Source organism: Artemia franciscana, chromosome 2 (genome assembly GCF_032884065.1).
Source record: "Artemia franciscana chromosome 2, ASM3288406v1, whole genome shotgun sequence".
NCBI classification, from domain to species: domain Eukaryota; kingdom Metazoa; phylum Arthropoda; class Branchiopoda; order Anostraca; family Artemiidae; genus Artemia; species Artemia franciscana.
The window spans coordinates 17,646,727-17,671,679 of NC_088864.1; the positions used below are offsets into that span (position 1 = coordinate 17,646,727).

The 24,953-nt window shown below is 35.2% G+C and overlaps 1 protein-coding gene across 2 annotated transcripts in view; it reads left to right on the plus strand.

The window, feature by feature from the left end:
• The first annotated feature begins 1,110 nt into the window (after window positions 1–1,110).
• The window catches only part of LOC136038023 (glucosamine-6-phosphate isomerase-like), a 48,267-nt gene continuing 24,424 nt past the window's right edge, over window positions 1,111–24,953 (plus strand). The window contains exons 1-2 of one of the 2 annotated variants that reach the window (XM_065720963.1): window positions 1,111–1,452; window positions 23,443–23,544. In XM_065720963.1, the coding sequence (XP_065577035.1) occupies window positions 1,329–1,452; window positions 23,443–23,544 (226 nt within the window). In that variant the 5' untranslated portion in view covers window positions 1,111–1,328. The remainder of the gene's footprint in view (window positions 1,453–23,442; window positions 23,545–24,953) is intronic. The other variant, XM_065720971.1, reaches the window with a different exon arrangement.

The window sequence follows — 24,953 nt, forward strand, 5'->3', positions numbered from 1 at the left end:
ACCCATGACAAATTCCTCCATGGAAAGTATCCCCCACATAATCCTCTCTTCTCAACCCCCCTCCCAACTAAAAAATACCCCTGAAAAAGTCTGTACACTCCCCAAAAACCATTACTATATGCAAACACTGGTCAAAATTTGTAACTTGCAGCCCCTCCCACGGGGACTGTGGGGGAGTAGGCCGTTCCCAAAGACATAGTTATAAGGTTTTTCGACTATGTTGAATAAAATGGCTATCTCAGAATTTTGGTCCGACGACTTTGGAAAAAAATGAGCGTGGGAGGGGGCCTAGGTACCCTCCAATTTTTTGGTCACTTAAAAATGGCACTATAGCTTTTCATTTCCGTTCGAATGGGCCCTCTCGCAAAATTCTAGGACCACTGGGTCGTTACGATCATCCCTGGGAAAAAGAAAAAAAACAAATGAACACGCATCCGTGAATTGTCTTCTGGCAAAAAATACAAAATTCCACATTTTTGTAGATAGGAGCTTGGAACTTGTACAGCGGGGTTCTCTGATACGCTGAATCTGATGGTGCCATTTTCGTTGAGATCCTACGACTTTTAGGGGGTGTTTCCCCCTATTTTCTTAAATAAGGCAAATTTTCTCAGGCTCGTAACTTTTGATGGGTAAGACTAAACTTGATGAAACTTATATATTTAAAATCAGCATTAAAATGCGATTCTTCTGATGTATCTATTGATATCAAAATTCCATTTTTTAGAGTTTTGGTTACTATTGAGCCGAGTCGCTCCTTACTACAGTTCGTTACCAGGAACTGTTTGAAAGTATGCTAAAACTCATACTTCCACCACACTTTATTATAATATTGAAGATTACTTAGTTGCAGAGTAGCTTTCAATAGAAAGGCACAAAAAGTTTGACTCTTTGCCATAATTCTACTTTTTAAAACAATTAAAAGCTTTAGCGTAAAGAGCGAGGGATTGCGGTGGGGACAACCCATTTCACATACGGAGTAATTTCTGTTCATTTTAAGTTTTAATGTCGCTCCTTACTTTCAACTAAAAAAATTAGTTTTTTTTTTTTATTTAATCAAGTACAAGCTCGTTGCTGAATACGTATAACCTCTTGCTTGAAGGATTTGAAACTGTTAGCGCTCAATTTATTCTCCCTTTGCTATGTATATAGTGTTTTAATCTGTAAAAGATTCTATGATTCGTCTTACCCTTTAAACCAGTGGAATTGGTTTCACTTTTCTAACAATATCCACATGTTCGTTTTTGCAAGAGGTGTAACTTGTGAGGGGGTCTTTCTGTTCCAGTTTCTTCCAGGTTAGGATTCCTCAGTGCAAGTTGTGAAAAGAAATCATGCGACTTATAATACTTGAATCAGAGGACAAAGTGGGGAAGTATGCTGCAGATGTTGTCTTAGATAGGATTCAAGAAAAATGCCCAACTAAGGAGAACCCTTTCGTTCTAGGACTACCAACAGGTATTGTGCTACCTTGATTCATTTTGGTCGGGGAGGGCTCCAACTACGGACAAACTGATTACACCCCTCATCAATTGGGAAGCACATATTTTACAAAATGTATGCACCAAATTGTGCCTAAATTACCTTTTTTTTAAATAGAATCTATGAAATTACAATATGACCATGATTTATTTTTTTTTATTATTAATATTAGTTCTTCGGGCAAAATTTTGAAGAAAAAAATCCAAAGCAAAGAGTTTTATATAACTCTGTAAATCCACTTTTTAAAGTTATTAAATAAAAAAAAACTAATTTTTTTAGCTGAAAGTAAGGAGCGACATTAAAACTTAAAACGAACAGAAATTACTCTGTATATGAAATGGGTTGTCCCCTCCACAATCCCTCGCTCTTTACGCTAAAGCTTTTAATTGTTTTAAAAAGTAGAATTGTGGCAAAAAGTCAAACTTAAAACGAACAGAAATTACTTCGTATATGAAAGAGGCTGCTTCCTCATCAACGCCCCGCTCTTTGCGCTAAAGTTTTTTACTGTTTTAAAAAGAAGAATTGAGAGACAGAGTCAAACTTTAGCGTAAAGAGCGGGGCGTTGATGAGGAAGCAGCCTCTTTCATATACGAAGTAATTTCTGTTCGTTTTAAGTTTTAATGTCGCTCCTTACTTTCAGTTAAAAAAACTTGTTTTTTTTATTTAATTAATGTTTCGAACCAAGATAATAGCCTCATATTAGGTAGGTAGGTAGGTTAAATTTTTTTTTTTTTTTAACCTTTATATCATATCCATATGAATTAGTCACAAAAAGGCCGTTCTGGCCTGTAATAGCGACTACATTCATGTTACTTTAATCATCAATAATATTAACTCATTAAATACACACAAAAAAAAAAAGAAAAAAAAATAAAATAAAAATAAAAAATAATGTGTATATATATGCATATACACACATACACATATGCGCATACATACATACATATATATATATATATATATATATATATATATATATATATATATATATATATATATATATATATATATATATATATATATATATATATATATATATATATATATATATATGTGTGTGTGTGTGTATATATATATATAAAAATTCTGGATAGCCCACTCTCATTCAATACGCTTTTCTTCACCATCTTGATCATTTATCTTTCAAAAACTACATTTTTAACCGGCGCTTAAGCTGTGGGAGACTCTCTGACTCCATTATATACTCTGGGAAGGCATTCCAAATTGTCGTGCCTATGTGTCTTGTCACATGCCCCGATCGTGTTGTATTCCTCACCTCATTAATCAGATCATTTCCATGTCGGGTAAGGTAAAATACTGATGGTAAAACGAATTATGTAAAACTTGATGGTAAAACTTCAGGTCCTAAATTATTCAAGCAATGAAAAACAAAAAAGCCTATCTGCATATCTCTAATTTGACCTACATTTAGTAAATTCAACTTTTTAAATATACTTAACGTACTATCAGTTCCTCGATCATAATTTCCAATAATACGAACAGCTTTATTTTGCTGTACCTGTACTCTCTTATAATTTGTGTAAAAATCACTTGCCGATATCATACATATAGAAATATGTATACATATAGCATAAATATAGAAAGCATTTTCCTCGTGATACTATAAATGCGTCAAAACTCAGGATCCAGTACAAGGGTTAATAGTCGCTGTTCCGTAGATTTCAGATAATCCAACAGTTCGTGGCAGCTAGCCCCCTCCCACACCCCTACTTTCCAAAAGTCGTTCAGTTGAAATTTCAAGATAGCCATTTTATTCAACCAAGTTGAAAAGATCAATAACTGTGCCTTTGGGGATAACATAAGCCCCCCACAGTCCCTTCAAAAATGGCTGTAAATTACAAAATTTACCCATTGTTTACGTATAGTGTTTGTTATTGGGAAGTAGAAAGAAATCTTTTTTTGGGGGGAGTGGGAACTTTCTGCTTGGGAGATCTACTACGGTGAAACTTTTCCATGGAGGGTCCCCATGGAACCAGGGGAAGAATAGACGGAGGGAATTTGCCACAATTCCTCTACAAAATTCTTTTTATTTACCTTACTTTGTCTTTGCAAGCTAAATTTAATACGTAGAGATGTTCCAGAGAAAATTTTCAGCGGGGTTGGAATTGTATGGAAGGGTTTTCAATAGGGCTGGGGGAATTTGTGCGGGGGTGGGTGGATATTTAGGGGACGTGATTTTAAAAATGATTATAAATTAAAGTCCTTTTCCAATGAAATTTTGTTAAGGAGGATTTTTCAGGCGAAATCATCAGCAAGAAATTTCCCTGGGGGATATTCAGGGAGGATGGAATTATCTGGGGGAAATTTTTCTGAGGAGTGGGGTATTTTACATGGAAGAAACTTTACTTTGAGTAATTTTCTGTGTGGGAGTGAGTTTTCCACTGATGAAAGCTCAACATTATTAGACAAACGATCAGAAATCCATTAGAAACAAGTTTTTTCAACTGAAAGCAATGAACAGCATTAAAACTTAAAAAGAACAGAAATTGTTCTGAATATGAAGGGGGTTTCCCCTCCTCAATACTTCGCTCTTTGCTTTAAAGTTTAAGTTTTTGTCGCAATTGTTTAAGAACGACTCCTGCAATACATGTGCCGTTTAATTTGAATAAGTAGCTTTTTTTAAAGTCTAAAATACTTTGTCGTCATGTTCAACCTTAGAATTCTTAATTACGATTTAACCATTTATCAAAGTATTTCTTCTCTTGCTGTGGTATACTTAAAAGGGTATTCAAATTAGATTTTTTTAGCTCTTTTTAAAAATCAATTTAACTTGCCTTTCTTCGGGAAATATTTTAATGAGTATAAAATAAGTCTAATACATGAAAAAATAAATAAAACACGATTGGAGCTTCAGTCTGTGTATCATCTCCATTGTATACCATTTTGACTGCTTAGTCTTCGGCAGAGATTTTCCCTAAAACTTCAGCAAAAAAATAAATATATCGAAATGCGATTTTCTGCAATTGCTAGCCATCCAATGGAGTCCAATGAAAAGACGGATTACTGCAGATGAATATCTAATTTGCTTCTGATTTAGATCATAGTTGCAAAATTTGTTTAAATAATAAGCTTCCTTTTTTAAAGATGTATCGTTGTGTACAACACAGATACAATATATTACTGGTATTATTTTTAGACCGATTTTCAAGTAATTATTAATTTTACAAGATAATTTCAAGGGAGAATTTAAAAAAAAAACTTTGCTGTGCGAAATTTGCATAGCGAAGCTGCTTACTTACTTCCGCTTTCCAACATTTGACAATTTTTATAAGAGCCTAGTTTTCCACCTTACAAAAACTGTTGACTATTTTACAAACAATTCTGTATATGCGAACTAACAAAAATTTTAGTTAATAGGGGAATTCTTTGTGTGTTTGGACAATTGGAATCGTTGTTAGAGGAAATTTTTGATATTTTTAAGCGCAATATTCAAAAACTGACTATAGAAATTAAGCAGAAAGAATAGTTTTTCCCGCTTTAAAGTCTAGCATACATTCCCTGAATGTTACAGTTAGCGAATTCCTTTGTGATTTACTACAAATATCTTCAGTCCTGGATTTTTCTTCCAAGCTTTTTTTTTCGCTTGCAATTTTTGTTAGCTCACTATTTTCTTATTTATTTCATGGGCTAACAGAAAATGAATAACGTGCTAACAGAAAATTCTCATCGTCTTAGTAAATAATAATAATTTGAACAAATGTTTGCTCTAAAAAAAAACAAATAAGAAACCACTAATACTATACCAGTTATCCAGGGGCAGATCCAGGGTTTTCTTTAGCGCGGGGGGGGGGGGGCGCATAACAGGTTGTCTACAAATAAACTCTCAAATGAGGATAAATCCATTTATTAAGACAGCGAAAAAAAACAGGTGCATAAATCAAGATATTTCGGTCACATAGCAACTGTCATCACTAGAGTTACTAGAATAATAGAACTGAAACTAATATATTTATACACACAAAAAATAAATCGCTTTTTGGGTCATTCACAAAATAATGATCTTTCGGATTATTCACTGGATTATTTTCTGAGAGAGTTCATTGACAAAAAAGAAAAAAATATGACGGTCGCTGTATTACCTTACCTTAGACCTTAGATCTTTCTGTGCCTCAAGAGGCGCCCAAGACGTCTAAGACGAGTCTCCATTCGTCTCTGTAACTGGCGGCAGCGATAATGTCTTCCCAATCTAGTTATAGGGAGACATGAAGTTGGCACATGTCGTTGTTGAAGATACGACAGTTTGTTTTTGGGTCGTCCTTTTTGTTGAATTAAATAAAAAAAAAGTTTTTTTTTAACTGAAAGTGAGGAGCGACATTATAACTTAAAACGGACAGAAATTACTTCGTATATGAAAGGGGCTGCTCCCTCATTAACGCCCAGCTCTTTACGCTAAAGTTTGACTCTTTCTCTCAACTCTACTTTTTAAAACAGTAAAAAACTTTAGTATAAAGAGCTGGGCGTTAATGAGGGAGCAGCCCCTTTCATATACGAAGTAATTTCTGTTCGTTTTAAGTTTAAATGTCGCTCCTTACTTTCAGTTAAATAAACTTGTTTTTTTTTATTTAACTTCTGATCGTTTTTGAATTAATACATATTTTGATTTTGGCTCTCCGCAGATGAATAATAAACGAAATTTACGTATTTATTTTATTGGCTAAAAGGCATTCTCATAGTTCTGATCGAATGATTTAGAGAAAAAAAGTGAGGGAGGAGGCCTAGTTGCCCTCCAATTTTTTGGTTACTTAAAAAGGCAACTAGAACTTTTAATTTTTTACGAACGTTTTTATTAGTAAAAGATATGCGTAACTTCCAAAGTGGCTTACGTAACAAACTTCTGTATTCGCATGTTTTTATTATGTATATGAAGGGGTTCACCCCCACGTCAGTACCTCGCTCTTTACACTAAAGCTTTAATTTTGTCGCAATTCCTTAAGGATGACCCCTGAATCACAAAGGCCGTAGAATAAATATTGAAATTACTAAAAATACTTTAGCGTATAGAGCGAGGTATTAAGAGGAGGTGAGAGAGAGAGAGAAGTTTATTATTAAATGCTTAGACAATACAAAATATAATTCAAAATTGAAATACAACACACATATTACAACACACTTAATTCCCCTCGAAAGGCTCCATTGCCAGGGCTACAAGGTGGGATAAAAAAATACAAGCAACAGAAGACAACCACACACCACTAACAGAACACAGGGGACATCAACTCCTCAGAGGAAGAAAAAAGTTATTCGATTTGATTCTTTATTAAACGATCCTTAAGAATCCTTTTAAAAGTCCCAAACGAGTGGCATCCCTGTACTGAAGAAGGTAGTGAATTCCAGACCTGTTGAAAAGCAATGAGGGGATTGAAATCTGATCGAATAGTAGGGGTAGGCGGAATGTAGATATCATTTGAAGAACAAAAGGCTATATGGAGCTAAATCAGAAATAACCAAAGGAGTTTTTCGAAGATTATGGAAGATTGCCGTGAAGCTGATGAAAGACAAAAGAAGCACAAGAAATAATGTAAATAGACCGTAGACTTGAGAGCGGTGTTGGTGAGGAACGGTTGGTGTCCATAACCAGACACCGTGCTTTATTATACATGACAGAAAGTGACTGCAGCGTAGACGAAAATGTAGACACATATGACTGGACAAGACAGAAAAAAATTTTCAGAATAGATCCAGGAAATATGTGTCGAAATTTTCGAATGATACCCAAACTCCGTGAAACCTTAATCCTAATCATGGCTATATGGTTTCTGAAGAAAATGTTCTCATCAAGTGGTATTCCAAGAAGCCGGACTACCCGATTCTCTGGTCTACACAAGGGGCCTTGTGACACCTGAAGGTGTGTAAGCTGAGGGAAAGGTTTACTAATTCGAGAAAAAAAATTAGAAAATGCAACTTACCAACATTCGAGACCAAGTAAGTCGTATTAAACCATGAAATAGCTCACTCGAATAATGCCACAAGAAAAGACTTGATATCACATTCCGTCCTCCCAATGGTCCCAAGAGTGGTATCATCAGCAAAAGCAAAAAGAAAATCTTCGTTAGAAGTAGTATTGGAATACGACTGAGCATCAGGATGACACAGCTTGCAGCATGCCAGAGGCCTGGTCTTTTTACCGCCGAAATTAGATCATTAACATAAATCAGAAATAAAATGAGACCAAGAACCTATCCCTGAGGGAAGCCATAACATACTTCAGAAGGGCTCCGGAAAAGCGGATCAATTGAAATAAGCCTACCAGAAAGATATGAATCAAACCAAGAAAAGGTGTTTGATCTTATATCAATATGCGATAGTTCACAAAGAAGAATCCGATGAGTCAAGGAATCAAAAGCTTTGCGAACATCCAAAAATAAAGCTGCCGGGATATGACCAGAATCTATTACCGAATGAATGAAATTCGAGAAAGCTGCGCAAGCCTGCTCTGTAGAGTGACTCGCTCAGAATCCAAACTGGAAATCATGCCAAAAATCTTCTGCATCCAGAAAACTAAGAAGCCTGGATAGCATAGCCTTCTCCAAAATTCACGATACGAGCTACCTCAGAGCATTCACGATACGAGCTACCTCAAATTCAGGAACAGAATTCAAGACCATCGACTTTAAACACGAGGGGCCAAGATAGGCTTTAAAATCGCAACGAGAAGATGCAGAACTTGCAGAGGAAGCAGTTGCCTTCCCTATATTAGCAAAATAAGAGGTAAACTCTAGGTGAACATCTGCATCTTCTTGGACGGTTCTACCATCGAGTATCAGCATTGATGGAACTGAAGGTAGAGGAGGATTAGGTCTAAGAACTGAATTAATTAAATACCATGTCTTCCTAGCATCGTTCCTACATTCAGAAAATTTTCTATAATAATACTGAAACTTTGCCTTCCGACACAGAGAATTAAATATACTCCTATAGGCCTTGAATTATTCGAGATGAGCTACAGATGATGAAGCCTTGAAAAGCTTCCGCAAATAATTTTTCCTTTTCCAGCTTTTATGGAGATCTGAAGTCATCCATGGATTCAGTGGTGCTATCCTTTTTGAAGTATGGGGCGCTGGACCCTGATTGTAAATTTCTAGGATTTCTTCTTTTACTGAATCATAAAAGGAATCAAAAGAGTGGTGAAAATTTTAATCAGAGATCAAACTATCCCATGGTAGATCAGCCAGATGAGAATTAAGTAGACTTAGCTTAGTTTCACCATAAAGGAAAAATGGGAGATTAGATTGTGATGCTATACGCTGCACTTGATCAGTACTCTTATACCGGGAAATAGCGGGAAAATGATCAGAAATATCACTAACCAGCATCAAATTATCTAAGACATCTAGTGACGAAAAAATATTATCAATAAGAGACGCATGCGTGTCAGTAACTCGGGTTGGTATACAAACTGAAGGTAGAGTACCCGAAGAGAGCCTCATTGACAAAAAAGCAATAGTTGAAGAAGAATTTTGATCCAGCAGGTCAAGGTTTAAATCACCCATAAGGATTAGTTCATGTGGATGTTTTTGGACTGAGACCAAAACTTCTTCAAGAATTTTCACAAATGAAGGAATAGACCCACTGGGGGACCTATAAACCAAACCCACAGCCAAATACTTTCGCATTGATTTAATCTCAATAAAAAGGAATTCAAAGATTCCTTCCTCACTTCTGCTCAAATCACTTCGGACATTATATGCGAGACAATCAACAATATAAAGGACAAGGCCACCTCTCGCCATTTGTTTCCGATTCAGCCTCTCCATCCTATATCCTGGAATATCTAAAAGGATATCCTTTTTTGAATCCAGGAAAGTTTCACATAATCCTATAACATCAGGAGTTCCACCACTAACGATCCGTTTCAACTCATCAAAAGACGAGCAAAGTCCCTGAATGTTAAGATGAAACACAGAGAAAATATCATCTCGTTTAGAGGAGGCAGAACCATTTCTACTTCAAATTGAATTATTAATTATACTTTTAATATCTAAAGGATTATTCTTTAATTCAATTAAACGTTCCCCCAACAGTTAATACCACCCTGGCCACTAATAGAAATCGTCAAACTACTCATGGTGGATGGCAGTTTCCCTCAACGACCAAACCCACCAGACCACAGATATAAGGAAAAAACATAAGAAAAAAAAGTAAAAAATAATATAATCATGGTAATGATAAATAAGAATTATATAATCAAGGTAAGGGTAAAAAAGAAAAAAGCAGAAAAAGAGAAGATAAAAGAAACAAGGAAAAACTAAGAAATAAACAAATAATCAGCACTGGAAATGTAGACCATTCATTCATAATCACAATAATAATATACGGAAATAATCAGTTTGCGAATCACTATAAACGCAAAAAAAATGGTTCTCCATACGGGGGGGGGGGGAGTAGCCAACGAGACAAATCAGAAAAAAAACAACGGTAAAAGAAAATAAGCAAGAATTCACAAATAAGGTCAAACAACGAAGACTACAATAGAGAAATAAAAAAAGATACTAATCTAGAAGGTGTCTTCAACCTTCCGAAGCCTCCTAGAAGTAGCTTCACCTGATAGGCGAGCAAAAATACGGCCTAGGTCTGACCGAACGTTCTTTGCTCCGAACTTATCTCTAGCACTGTCCAGGATAATCTTGCGCTGCTTCGTGAGATATTCATTTAAAAAAACACCAGATTTCGCTAGCTTAGACTTCGCTTTAAAGAAAGTATGCGCAACATTTTTGTTAGAAAATTAAATAAAAAAAACATAATTTTTTAACTGAAAGTAAGGAGCGACATAAAAACTTAAAACGAACAGAAATTACTTCGTATATGAAAGGGGCTGCTTCCTCATCAGCGCCCCGCTCTTTACGCTAAAGTTTGACTCTTTCAGCTCTACTTTTTAAAACAGCAAAAAAATTTTAGCGTAAAGAGCAGGGTGCTGATGAGGAAGCAGCCCCTTTCATATACGAAGTAATTTCTGTTCGTTTTAAGTTTTAATGTCGCTCCTTACTTTCAGTTAAAAAAAAACTGTTTTTCTTTATTTAATTTGCTGAACGTTTTTGAATCAATGCATGTTTTGATTTTGGCTCTCCGCAGATGAATAATTAAAATGAAATTTGCATATTTATTTTTTGGCTAAATGGCTTTCTCAGAGTTTTGATCGAATGATTTTGAGAAAAAAGAGTGGAGGAGGAGGCCTAGTTGCCCTCCGATTTTTTGGTTACTTAAAAAGGCAACTAGAACTTTTAATTTTTTACGAATGTTTTTATTAGTAAAAGATATACGTAATTTACGAATTAGCTTACGTAACGAACTTTTGTATTCTCATGTTTTTATTACGTATATGAGTGGGTTCACCCCCTCGTCAGTACCCCGCTCTTTACACTAAAGCTTAAATTTTGTCCCAACTCCTTAAGAATGACCCTGAATCACAAAAGCCGTAGAATAAATAGTTGAAATTACTAAAAAATACTTTAGCGTAAAGAGCGGGGTATTAGGAGGAGGTGAGCCCATAATATGCGTAATAATTTCTGTTCGTTTTAAGTTGTAATGCTTCTCCTTACTTTCAATTGAAAAAACTTGTTCATATTTATTCTTTCATTGTTTTTTTTTTAATAATGCTAATAAATCCTGCGCTCCCATCATGAAAATTTTCTGCCCCCACGACGAATTCCTCCAAGGAAAGTTCCCCCAGCATAGCTCCCTATTCTCAAAAAAACCCCGGTGACTCCCTATTCTCAGAATTTTGATCCGGTGACTTTGGGAAAATAACTGGCGTGGGAGGGGGCCTAGGTGCCCTCCAATTTTTTTGGTCACTTAAAAAGGGCACTAGAACTTTTCATTTTTGTTAGAATGAACCCTCTCGCAAGATTCGAGGACCACTGGGTCGATACGATCACCCCTGGGAAAAAAAACAAACAAAAACAAACAAATAAAGACGCATCCGTGATCTTTATTCGGGCAAAAATGCGAAATTCCACATTTTTATAGATTGGAGCTTGACGCTTCTACAATAAGATTCTCTAATACGCTAAATCTGATGGTGTGATTTTCGTTAAGATTGTATGCCCTTTAGAGGGTTTTTCCCTCTATTTTCGAAAATGAGGCAAATTTTCTCAGGCTCGTAACTTTTGATGGGTAAAACTAATCTTGATGAAACTTATATATTAGAATTCAGCATTAAAATGCGATTCTTTTGATGTAACTATCGGTATCAAAATTCCATTTTTTAGAGTTTTGTTAACTATTGAGCCGGGTCGCTCCTTACTAAAGTTCGTTACCACAAACTGTTTGATTTGACGATCACAGGGGCAACTGGACTTTCATCACTAATCTGAGCTGTAGGGTTGGGTAAACGAAAATGTTGCATAGAAAGAATTTGATCACTCATAAGAGCACTACAGCCCATCTTGTCCTTTATAATATTGTGCATCGTTACTTTAAGGTCAACACCAGGGGCCTGTTTGACCCCTACGAATACAAGGGAATCAAGCTGAGCTTCTTGTTGATATTCATCAAGTCTATCTTCCATTTTTTCAATACGATATTCAAGTGACTCTATTTGAGCTCTAACCCCTTAAGTACTTTGCCAATCTTATCAAATTTTCCATTATATTCTACTGATAATCCATCATAAACTTGGGATATTATCTGTTCAGCGGTACCTGGGTTTATACTATTTTTTTGTGCTACCTTTTCTGTGACCAATTTCTCGATGTCTTTGAGCATATTTTGCTTTGTCTGTGCTAACTCTTTTTCCGTAGAAACTAACTTTTCAACAAGAACAGCTACCGATGATTTTTCAGAATTTAAGCCAGCTATAGCGGAGGGAGCTTTTTTTGAATACTGAAAGTAGATTTCCGGGAAAATCTCCAGTTCTTGAAATGCCTTGTTAACGCTCCGTTCTGTTTTCTATGATGCTTCTTTAGACTTTTCCGCATAGAGAACTAAATTTACTTCTAAAACTGTCTGAAGATCGTGGGATCCATGACAAAAAACTAGAAATTTTGGTACTTTTTCTAATTGGGTATTAACGTCTACAATTCCTACTGGCCAAAGTGGGTAATTTCTGAATTTTGCCAACACCAAGTCCCCTTTCTTGAACTTGCTCATTTTAAATTTCAGAACTGGCTATCTTAACTTAAGAAAAATAAGAAGTCAAATATCAAATTTCAGACCTGCTAGAAATTTCTGCTGTACTCTTATATCCAAAGCTGCTATCCAGTAAACCACAAAATAGTCAATAAATAACAATGTCTTATTTCAACTTAATTATTAACAATGTGTTATAACACTGTAATAAACAGCAATTCAGTTCAAATACATTAGTTAAATATAACCAGAAACTGGTTTTTCACATAGGTAACTCTCCAAGTACTCAGAGAGTTGTTCACTAAATGAATGCTACTGAAATACTTGAGGTTCTTTCATTGAAGTACCAAGGACAGTGGCAATGACTGTGGCCTATAAGTGGACAAACTATTTCCAACTGACTCTCCAAGTACGCAGAGAGTCGTTCACTGAATGAATGCTGCTGAAATACTGACCCTCATATGGGTAATAATTTCTACCCGTTTTAAGTTTTAATGCTGGTCCTTACTTTCAGTTGAAAAAAAAACTTTTTCATATTTATTTTTTCATTTTTTTTTAATAATGCTTGAAAACTTTGCGCTCCCTTCATGGAAATTTTCTCCCCCCCCCCATGACAAATTCCTCCATAGAAAGTTCCCCCAACATATGCCCCTCTTCTCAACCCCTCCCCCAACCAAAAAATCCGCCTAAAAACGTCTGTACACTTCTTAATAACCATTACTCTATGTAAGCACTGGTCAAAGTTTGTAACTTGTAGCCCCTCCCATGGGGACTATGGGGGAGTAAGTCGTCCCTAAAGACTTAGTTATAAGGTTTTTTGACTATGCTGAATAAAATGGCTATCTCAGAATCTTGATCCGGTGACTTTAGGAAAATCATTGGGGCGGGGGGGGCTAGGTACTCTCCAATTTTTTTGGTCACTTAAAAAGGGCACTAGAACTTTTCATTTCTGTTAAAATGAGCCCTCTCTCAATATTCTAGAACCACTGGGTCGATACGATCACCCCTGGGAATAAAAACTAAAAAAAAAAACAGAAAAACAAACAAACAAATAAACACGGAACTGTGATCTGCCTTCTGGTAAAAAATACAAAATTCCACATATTTTTAGATAGGAGCTTGAAACTTCTACAATAGGGTTCTCTGATACGCTGAATCTGATGGTGTGATTTTGTGTTAAGATTCGGTTAAGATGATTGGCGTTAAGATTTGGTGACTTTTAGGGGTGTTTCCCCTTATTTTCCAAAATAAGGCAAATTTTCTCAGGCTCGTAACTTTTGATGGGTAAAACTAAACTTGATGAAACTTATATATTTAAAATCAACATTAAAATGCAATTCTTTTGATGTAGCTACTGGTATCAAAATCCCGTTTTTTAGTGTTTTGGTAACTATTGAGCCGGGTCGCTCCTTACTACTTTTCGTTACCACGAACTGTTTGATATTCGAGAGTAATTCCTAAAGTCGTGTTTCGCAGGTTTCGAGTATTGCAATGTCATCAACAAAATCTAGGTCGCTGAGCATGCGATCATTTAGGCTCCCCTGCCTAAATGATGATTATCAGATACTTTGTATATGTGATCGAAATATCTGGACTTATCCACCTGTTTTATTCACTGTCTAAATAAATGGATCTATCCTCACTTCAGAGTTTATTTGTTCGTCATAGAACGGCAGTGTGGTCTCAAAAAAGAAGAATAGAAAAAAATAGCTAATAGGTTGCTTCGATAAACTTCCGAACAAAGAAATACCAGCAATTTAAAAGGAACCTCAACAATTATGCGTCGTAGGTAGGTAGTGGAAATGGTCGTAGATTTAGACTGAAATTTGTGAGGGTTAAAGTTCTAATAAATCTGTTGAAATTAAAATGATTTAAAAATATCGATAAAAAAGAGTAATTTGTAAGAACTACCATCCATAAAAAATATGATATTTAATATTTTCTTCATAATTTTTCGCCTTTGCACTTCTGGCCACTATAGCGAGTGAGTTAAGCTTTGTATCAACCAGTTCGTGGTAATGAACTGTAGTAAGGAGCGACCCAGCTCAATAGTAACCGAAACTCTAAAAAATGGAATTTCAATATCAATGGTTACATCAAAAGAATCGCATTTTAATGCTGATTTTAAATATATAAGTTTCATCAAGATCAGTTATACCCATCAAATGTTACGAGCCTGAGAAAATTTGCCTCATTTTAGAAAATAGGGGAAAACAGCCCCTAAAAGTCATACAATCTTAACGAAAATCATACAGTCAGATTCAGCGTATCAGAGAACCTTATTTTAGAAGTTTCAAGCTCCTATCTACAAAAATTTTGCATTTTTTGCCATAAGACAGATCACGGATGCGTGTTTATTTGTTTGTTTTTGTTTTTTTCCCAAGGGGTGATTGTATCGACTGAGTGGTCCTAGAATGTTTCAAGAGGGCGCATTTTAACGGAAATGAAAAGTTCTAGTGCCCTTTTTAAGTGACCAAAAAATTAGAGGGCACCTAGGCCCCCTCCCACGCTAATTTTTTCCCAAAAGTCACCGGATCAAAATTCCGAGACAACCATTTTATTCACCATAGTCGAAAAACCTAATAACTGTGTCTTTAGGGCTGACTTACTTCCCCGCAGTCCCCGTGGGAGGGGCTGCAAGTTACAAACTTTGACCTGTGTTTACATATAGTAATGGTTACTGGGAAGTGTACAGACGTTTTCAAGGGGATTTTTTTTGTTTAGGGGGGAGATTTGAGGGGGGGTTACGTGGGAAGATATTTCCATGGAGAAACTTCTCATGGGGGAAGAGATTTTCAATGAAAGGGGGAAAGGATTTTCTAGCATTATTTGAAAAACAATGAAAAAATAAATATGAAAAGTTTTTTCTACTGAAAGTAAGGAGCAGCACTAAAACTTAAAGCGAACAAAAATTATTACGCATATGAGGGGTTTACCTCCTCGTTATACCTCACTCTTTACGCTAAAGGATTTTTAGTAAAATCAACTATTTATTGTACGGCCTTTGTGATTCAGGGGTCATTCTTAGGGAATTGGGACAAAATCTAAGCTTTAGTGTAAAGAGCGAGGCATCGACGAGGGTTGAACCCCCTCATATACGCAATAAAAACATACGAATATAGAAGTTTGTTATGTAAGTTAATTCGTAAGTTACGTATTTTTTTAACAATGAAAACTTTTGTAAAAAATTAAAAGTTCTATTTGCTTTTTTAAGTAATCAAACCACGGAGGGCAACTAGGCCTCCTCCCTCGCTCCTTTTTTCTCAAAATCTTCCGATTAATTGCGAGTAATTAATATGCAAATTTCGTTTTAATTATTTATGTGCGGAGAGCCAAGATCAAAACATACATTAATTCAAAAACGTCCAGAAATTAAATAAAAAACAAGTTTTTTTTTTAAATGAAAGTAAGGAGCAACATTAAAACTTAAAACGAACATAAATTACTCCGTATATGAAAGGGGCTTTTCCTCTTTAACGCCCCGCTCTTTACGCTAAAGTTTCTTACTGTTTTAAAAATAGAGTTAAGAGAAAGAGTCAAACTTTAGTGTAAAGAGCGAGGCGTTGAGGAGGAAAAGCCCCTTTCATACACGGATTAATTTCTGTTCGTTTTAAGTTTTAATATTGCTCCTTACTTTCGTTTAAAAAATTAGTATTTTCTCTTCTATTTATCCAAAAATATTCGAATAAATGCCAAAACACTCAGAAAAATATAAACTCCAATAAAGATGCATGTAGGTATGTGCTTCAAACTAAGTATATGATTTGAAATACTTCTTAAAAAATAAATAATTATGCGTGTTATTTTGTATTTGATAGGTATATATTGGTGATTTAAATTCTCAGGGTTTCAAGCTATGGTAGATTTCATATTATCTTTTTCTTTAGTCTAAAAATTTTCAGATATTCAGCTTAAATGTTTAAACCTCGATGTGTCTGTTGAGTACAAAAATAAATATTTGAAACGTCAGCTCAGACTTAGCATTAAATAAGAGAATTGTCCAGTAAAAATTTCGATTTACAGACAACCAATCATGGAAATATGATCAAACTGGTATGATCAAAAAATATTGTATCAAAAAAACTGGTATGTATCAAAAAATAAGTGTAAAAATCCTCAGCGGTGTATATAGCAGTTTATGTAATTTTATGGAATCCCTATACAAATATAGGGATCAAATACAAAATCCCTATATCTAATATCCCTACATGTAAATCCCCATATGTAACCTATACAAAATACCTATATGTAATCATATGCAATCCCTATACAAAAACGTAACTATAGTTTGTGACTGGTTGGTATAGAGAAGTTGAGAAATTCGGAAAAAATATTGTAGTTGCATTCCATTTTCGTGGTTAACCCAAGTAGTGTGAATTTCCACTTTTTTCAACATTTAATTAGTAAACATTTGAAAAAAATCCACACCGTGCCATTGATTGAAACTGAGAAGTCAGAAACCCATCTATACCGGTTAAAAAAATAGACACAATTGCCTTTTTTATAAACAAATTTCGAAAATATATTTTCTTAATTGATTGCTCCGACTTTTGAAGGAGTATTTCGACTCATATACTTAGTTTTAAGTGTATACTTATACGAAGCTTTATTGAAGTTCAGGTATTTCTAAAGAGTTTGGCCTTTATTTTAATGTTTTAGGATGAACAGAGGAGGTGATATGCTATGTAATGTAGAGCTTTAATTAAATGAAAATAGGCAGAAAAGTGGCCACCATTTGCTCGCCGAAATCAAAAACATTATAATATGTTTGCATTTCTCATACATTTACTTTTTATTATACAAATCCCCTAAAAACCAAAATCTTGTAAAAACTACACCAATTCGCAAAGAAAAGCAAACCCGAATTTTATGACAGCCAAAAAAAGAGTACCTGTAATGATATAAATTTCTTCGTCTCTGCCATAGCAAGACTCGAAAACAAATTTTTGACCGTAAAAAGAAGTTCAAATTTTAAGATTTCCCGGCTCGTTGTAACAGCACAATCCTGAAATATCATTTTGACAGCCCAAAGAAATTGGGATTTAAAATTTTTCCTCCTTGATATCACAAAATGAAGATTTTCACTTCCCGGTTGGTTTTTGTGGTAATTTAAAAAAAAAAACAAGTTTTTTTTAACTGAAAGTAAGGAGCGACATTAAAACTTAAAACGAACAGAGATTACTCCGTATATGAAAGGGACTTTTGCTCCTCAACGACCCGCTCTTTACGCTAAAGTTTTTTACTGTATTAAAATGTAGAGTTAAGAGAAAGAGTCAAACTTTAGCGTAAAGAGCGGGGCGTTGAGGAGGAAAAGCCCCTTTCATATACGGAATAATTTCTGTTCGTTTTAAGTTTTAATTTCGCTCCTTACTTTCAGTTAAAAAAACTTGTATTTTTTTTGTTTATTTTCTGGAGTTTTTGAATTAATGCATGGTTTGATCTTGGCTCTCCGCACATAAATAACTAAAACGAAATTTGCATATTAATTTTTTTGGGCTTTTGGCTTTTTCATAGTTTTAATCGGAAGGTTTTGAGAAAAAGGAGCAAGGGAGGAGGCCTAGTTGCCCACCAATTTTTTGATTACTTAAAAAGGCAACTATAACTTATAATTTTTTATGAACGTTTTCATAAATAAAAAATATAAGACGAACTGTAGTAAGGAGCGACCCGGCTCAATAGTAAACGAAACTCTAAAAAAATGGAATTTTAATACTAAAATATACATCAAAAGTATCAAATTTTCATGCTGATTTTACATATATAAGTTTCATCAAATTTAGTCTTTGTCATCAAAAGTTACGAGCCTGAAAAATTTGCCTTATTTTAGAAAATAGGGGAAAACACCCCTGAAAAGTCACAGAATCTTAACGAAAATCACACCATCAGACTCATCACGCAATCGCATTCGGCGTATCAGAGAACCCTATAGCAAAATTTTCAAGCTCCTATCTACAAAAATGTGTAATTTAATATTTTTTGCCAGAAGACAAGTCACGGGTGCGTGTTTATTTGTTTGTTGTTTTTTTTTCCCAGGGGTCATCGTGTCGACCAAGTGGTCTTAGAATGTCGCAAGAGGGCTCATTCTAACGGAAATGAAAATTTCTAGTGCCCTTTTTAAGTGACCAAAAAAATTGGAGGGCACCTAGGCCCCCTCCCTTGCTCATTTTTTCTCCGAAGTCAACAGATCAAAATTTTGAGATAGCCATTTTGTTCCGCATAGTCAAAAACCATAATAACTATGTCTTTGGGAATGACTTACTCCCCCACAGTCCCTGGGGGAGGATCTGCAAGTTACAAACCTCGACCAGTGTTTACATATAATAATGGTTATTGGGATGTGTACAGTCGTTTTCAGGGGATTTTTTTTGTTTTGGGGGTGAGGTTGAGGGGAGGGGGCTATGTGGGAGGACCTTTCCTTGGAGAGATATGTCATGGGGGAGCAGAAATTCAATGAAAGGGGCGCAGGATTTTCTAAAATTACTATAAAAAAAACAATGAAAAAATAAACATGGAAAAGTTTTTTCAATTGAAAGTAAAGAGTAGCATTGAAACTTAAAACGAACAGAGATTATTACGCATATGAGGGGTTCTAAAAATACTTTAGCATAAAGAGCGAGGTATTTAGAAGGAGTACCTCGCTCTTTATGCTATAGTATTTTTAGTAATTTAAACTATTTATTCTACGGCCTTTCTGATTCAGGGGTCATTCTTAAAGATTTGGGACAAAACTTACGATTTAGTGTAAAGAACGAGGTATTAACGAGGGTACAAACCCCCTCATATGCATAATAAAAATTAAAGAATATAAAAGTTTGTTACGTACAGTTAATTCTTAAGTTACTTATATTTTTCACTAATAAGAAAAATTCGTTAAAAATTAAAATTTATAGTTGCCTTTTTATGTAACCGAAAAATTGCATGGCAACTAGGCCTCCTTCCCCATCCCTTATTTCTCAAAATCGTCTGATCAAAACTAAGAGAAAGCCATTTAGCCAAAAAAGGAATTAATATGCAAATTTCATTTTAATAATTTATGTGTGGAGAGCCAAAATCAAACATGCATTAACTCAAAAACGTTCAGAAATTACATAAAAAAAACAAGTTTTTTTAACTGAAAGTAAGGAGCGACATTAAAACTTAAAACGAACAGAAATTACTCCGTATATGAAATTGGTTGTCCCCTCCGCAATCCCTCGCTCTTTACGCTAAAGTTTGACTCTTTGCCACAATTTTGCTTTTTAAAACAATTAAAAGCTTTAGCGTAAAGAGCGAGGGATTGCGGAGGGGATAACCCATTTCATATACGGAGTAATTTCTGTTCGTTTTAAGTTTTAATGTCGCTCCTTACTTTCAGTTAAAGAAAACTAGTTTTTTTATGTAATTTGTTACAAAGAAGACATTTTTTGCACGTCCAAATGAGTTGAACCTTCTTGAAAATGAAATATGATAAGGTAAGATAAGTCTATTTTTGCCCGCTTACAACATACAACGAAAGTGGAATAAAGAAAAACAACAAAAAGAAAAATCAACTTCTAAACGTAGAAAATAGATAATACAAAATTAATCCAAACAGCATTGGTAAATAATGTTAAATGGCAGTAAAAGAAGTAGATAGTTTAAACTCCTAAAGGTAACGATAAGAATACGAGTACTACACTTATTTGGACCATTTGCGAGGTTGGGGTATTTCAGTGAAGAAGACTCTATGATAGATTTACCTTCTACAACAACAGATAAAGAAGATATACCTTTACCTAGGGCATTATAATCAAAAATTCAGTCTTAGCAGCAGTTAAAACTATGTCTTAGGAGCTTCTAACCGGAAATCAAAGAATCAATGTTTGCCTGTAAAGCAGAAAGACTCGAAGTGATGAGCAGGACATCATCTGCATTGCAAATCAAACTAAAATCACAAAGCTCGCTATAAATTCCACCATTAATTGTCATAGTTACAGTGGTCGTAAAAATATCAAACATAGTAGGACTTAAAATTGAACCTTGCCTCAATCTTCTAATAAGCCGAATAGGCTAAGTTAAAAAGCTTTTTTTTTTCAGTTTAACCCTAACATAACTATGGTTATAGCAATACGGAAGCAACGCAACAATATAGGACGTAACTCCAAAATCGTGCAGAGTCAAAATACTTTGGGATGGACTACAGAATCGAATGCTGCTTGCATATCCACACTACTTAATATACGAGATTTCTCAAATTCTAATCACAATTCAGATGCTTTCGAAGACCAAACTGTCTATAATCTAGCACAAATTTATGTATCATTTCAGGCAGGATAAGAGGGCGGATTATAGGATCTCAGGCAGATTATAGGGCGGTAACTACTACAAAATTAGCATTTTTCCCTTTTTTAAAATACTCGTTACTGCACCTGAACCAAATGAATTAGGTACTTGACCTGTATCAATAAACATATGAAATAAAAGTGTCAGATGCTCAATAAATTGTGGACTTGTGTTTTGAAGGTGGTGGGGTGTGGCACCGTCTAAACCGGGAGCTTTACGACGCCTCAAAAGCCGGATTACACACTTTTAGAAACAAGAAAAATGTTATGCTTATGCAATATAGGGCCAAGCCTACTCTTTAATAAGGCATCACTTCCAGCTTCTAAATTCGAATCATGGGAGCCAAAAACAGCAGAAAAAGAGTGAAATCATTGCTATTCAGGAATACAAACACTCCCTCTACTGCGACCGCTCTGAATATTTCTATACTTTTTCCATAAGTTTTGATTTTTAAGAGCCTCAGCAGAGGCACACTCAGCTTTCCTAGCTTTGATTGTGTTTAACTGACACAATAGATATATTCTGTATTTGTCTTTCTGAATAACTGGAGCAGAAGACCGGATCTAGGCTTATCACAATCACAACAAAAGGGATACCGTATTTTGAACGTCTTTCAGCTGTGCTTAAGCTGGGATCTTGACTCTAACCGAACTTACGACTACCTCTCTTCACTTTAGCTACCGGAACAGAGGCTGCCTCCCCACACTTCATGGCATGAAAAATTTCAGCAGCATATATATCAAGACTAATGCTATCCCTTACGCCATGAAGTAAAAGCTGGAACGGCACTTTAATTTCCGTTAGTATTTCATCTAGTCTATCCTCATAGAGAATCTTATAAACCTTTTCCCACTCTGTCTTATAGTAATACTGCAAGGGATTTGTCCTAGTATTATGCAAATAAGTAATTTTAAATGACAAGCCGAGGTGATCGTTGAATGTGTACTCAGAATCCACAGCAACATTTGAAGCAAGAGTGAAGTTAGATACAACTTGATCTATATTGGAGATGCTACCTGAGTAATGTATTTATGTAAATTATATTACTTTTCCCACAAACAAGCGCATCGCTCGTCAGATGTGAGTCTGAGACTCACGATATAAGAATTGTCACGTGACTGATATAAGACTTTTTTTCATTCTTAGTTAGGTCGCATTGGATATCTCCACAGATTACGCAATGAGTAGCCTATTACTAAGGAACAATAGTGGACGAAGGCGACTCCATGCCTCTGCAAAACATTTTTCACTTTGGATAGAGTTATAACTGGTAGGGGAATAAACATTAATAATGATGAACATGCTGGGACCTTCGAGTTGGGAACCTATGTAAAATTTACTTGATTCCACTTTAGACGTAGGCTCTTATCTTAAATTATAACAGTTCTTCCACTGGGTCTACCCGAACCAGTTCGACCGATGGCCTCGTGAATTAACACAGATTTGTTTTGGAAACACTCATATAGACCAATGTTTTCTGCAGTAAGGAAATGTTCCTGAACACATATTATGCCATACTTGTCACACGAGTTCCCTAGCTTCACAGTTTTATATCCAAAAATATTTCGAGAAAAGATAGAAATTTCTCTCGTCAACTGGTGAAAATGGTATTGGCATCAGCGATAGCTTTTCTCACTACAAGACACGAAAGGCTAAAAGTGGAATGAATCCATTTTCCAGGTGGACAGAGAGCGTACCTAAATTGCAATGAACTACAAAAGTTGGTTTTAGTAGATTCGTGAGGTTTAGCACACCTAGGGCACTTCTGAGTACGGGCACAGTCGTTAGCCAGATGATCAAAAGACAGACATATGAAGCACTTCCGTGGGACAACCTTACATTCAAAGACTCGCAGTACTGTATACTCTACTTTCAAGCCGGACTTCAAGGCAAGATCACATTTCAATTTATCCACAAAAATCAGCGTGACACTCCCTGAAGTTTCAAAGCGTCTTGCTTCAAGCACCTGTGAGCTTGGAATAGTAATATCTGCTTCCAAAGTGCTAAGTGGGACAAATTTAGTAGTTACTAAATATTTTTCCTGTCGGAATGGTACTTTGACTTCAGGTTTTGTCTTAAATCCCTTCAATATTTCTGAATGCTATTGCATATCTTTATTAGATTAATTTATATAATATTAAGTAAGATAGTGTTTATTTTTAAAAGAACATCACATTCTCCAAAAGGGCCGAATTGCCTCTGAATTTTATCTTTATTCTGAATCACTGGAATTATATTTACATTGAGGTTTTACTTATGTAAATAGTTGAGCCGGTAAGATTTTCATAGAATTTTGTTTATTTACTGAAAAAGTCTACTGCAATTTTCGACTGGCTTAAATTAGCGCTAGCTCAAACTCATATTAGTAAAATCTCATTATAAATTTGAATCAGCTAATTTTCAGAAAAATTTAGAAAAGTCATTAGGTGATTTTTTCTTGTTCTGGGAGTTAACAGATATCGACTTTGCTACCAGAAGTTTCAACAGATCACTTTTTTCACCCTTTTTTATTTGTTTTTATTTTTTATGGGTTTCAGAGTTGGAGCTAAAGTCTTACCTATCTTCTTGGCTTTTCTCTAGGCAGTACTCCCCTGGGAATGTACAAGAAGCTTATAGAATACCATGAAGCTGGCAACATAAGTTTTGAATGTGTGAAAACTTTCAATTTGGACGAGTATGTTGGTAAGTCCTTTTTCCTTCACTTAAGGTGTAAGCGATTCAGTGGACAAATATTGTGCATGGAGGAAGCCCCATCCTTCCTGGCTCTGTCTTATTTAATTCTTCTCTTTAGTTTAGAAGGGAAGTATAGCTCACTTAGCATCCTCACCTCATGCTTTGTCCAAACATGTTCTTCCAAAGAAAGAGATTTTAGAAGGCAAATATCTCTCCCTATTGTTCTGAATAACTTCTCTTAAAAAACTGGCAAATTTGTATCTAAAATGAATATTTAAAGGCTTCCAGTGCTCACCCCAAAAAATGCCTTTTGCTATACTACCCCCCTCTTAATAGCTAATATACATCTATGCCACACCATATTAGCATCAATACTACTCTCTAGATATTTTGTGTAATAAACGTTTATTTGATGTATATATTCAGGAGCGAACACGCCCCGCATACCATTAGAGCCTCTGAAAATGGGGGGAGGTGTGTATAACTATTGGTATAGGTGGGGACTGATTGACTAATTCAAAATTTTGTTCTCAGTATAGTGTATCCCTAGTCAGCGCCAATTGTGCGTTTAATGGCACAACATGACAGAAATAAGAGTATAATCTCGCCCCCTGTCCTCCTTCTTCTGAATCTATCTTATGGTTCGCTGAAATTGGGATATTTGGAATGCGTCAATACTCGCCATTACGGCCTCTAAAACTAGGAAGCTCAATATACAGTTTTTTGATAATTTTATATCCATTAGATTTCTCGGAGTCTTTGTTTAATACCATTTTGGCCCTTTCCGAACCAAAACTGTTGCTTTTATACCAACATATGCCAGAAAACACAACTTCTTTGTGGCATATTCTCTTTCGCTATTTATATAGACTACTAAAACTTACGGTTTCGTTTCAAATAGGCTGTATTCCAATATACTTTGATTTGAATGACCATTGGTTTGATACAATCGGCACTGAAAAAAACACACGTACTCGTGACTGTCTTCTCGAAAAAATACAAAATTTCTCATTTGTTTAGTTATCTAAATTTTCCCAGGCTTTCACCCTCTGATTTGTAATTCAAATGATTAATGAATTGTCCATACTTGGAATAACTATGAAAAGCTAATTTCTTTACGGTACACATTGCTATCAACATTTCTATTTTTTGTATTTTTTTCTATTGTATATTTTTGTATATTTTTTACACTTTTGTATATTTTGTATCTATTTTTTTCTATTTTGTGCTTACGATTGGCAAACGTTGCTCCTTACATAAAGTTCTTACGACGAGCTTGAAACATTTACATTGGTGTTTTCGTGAACAACAATCTCCTTTTTAAGAAGGTTTACGTTCTTTACCGATGTTTTCCCAGGCTTTTACCTTCTGATGGGTAATTTCTAAATTCGGTTCGAGATATGGACTATTGGTGAAAA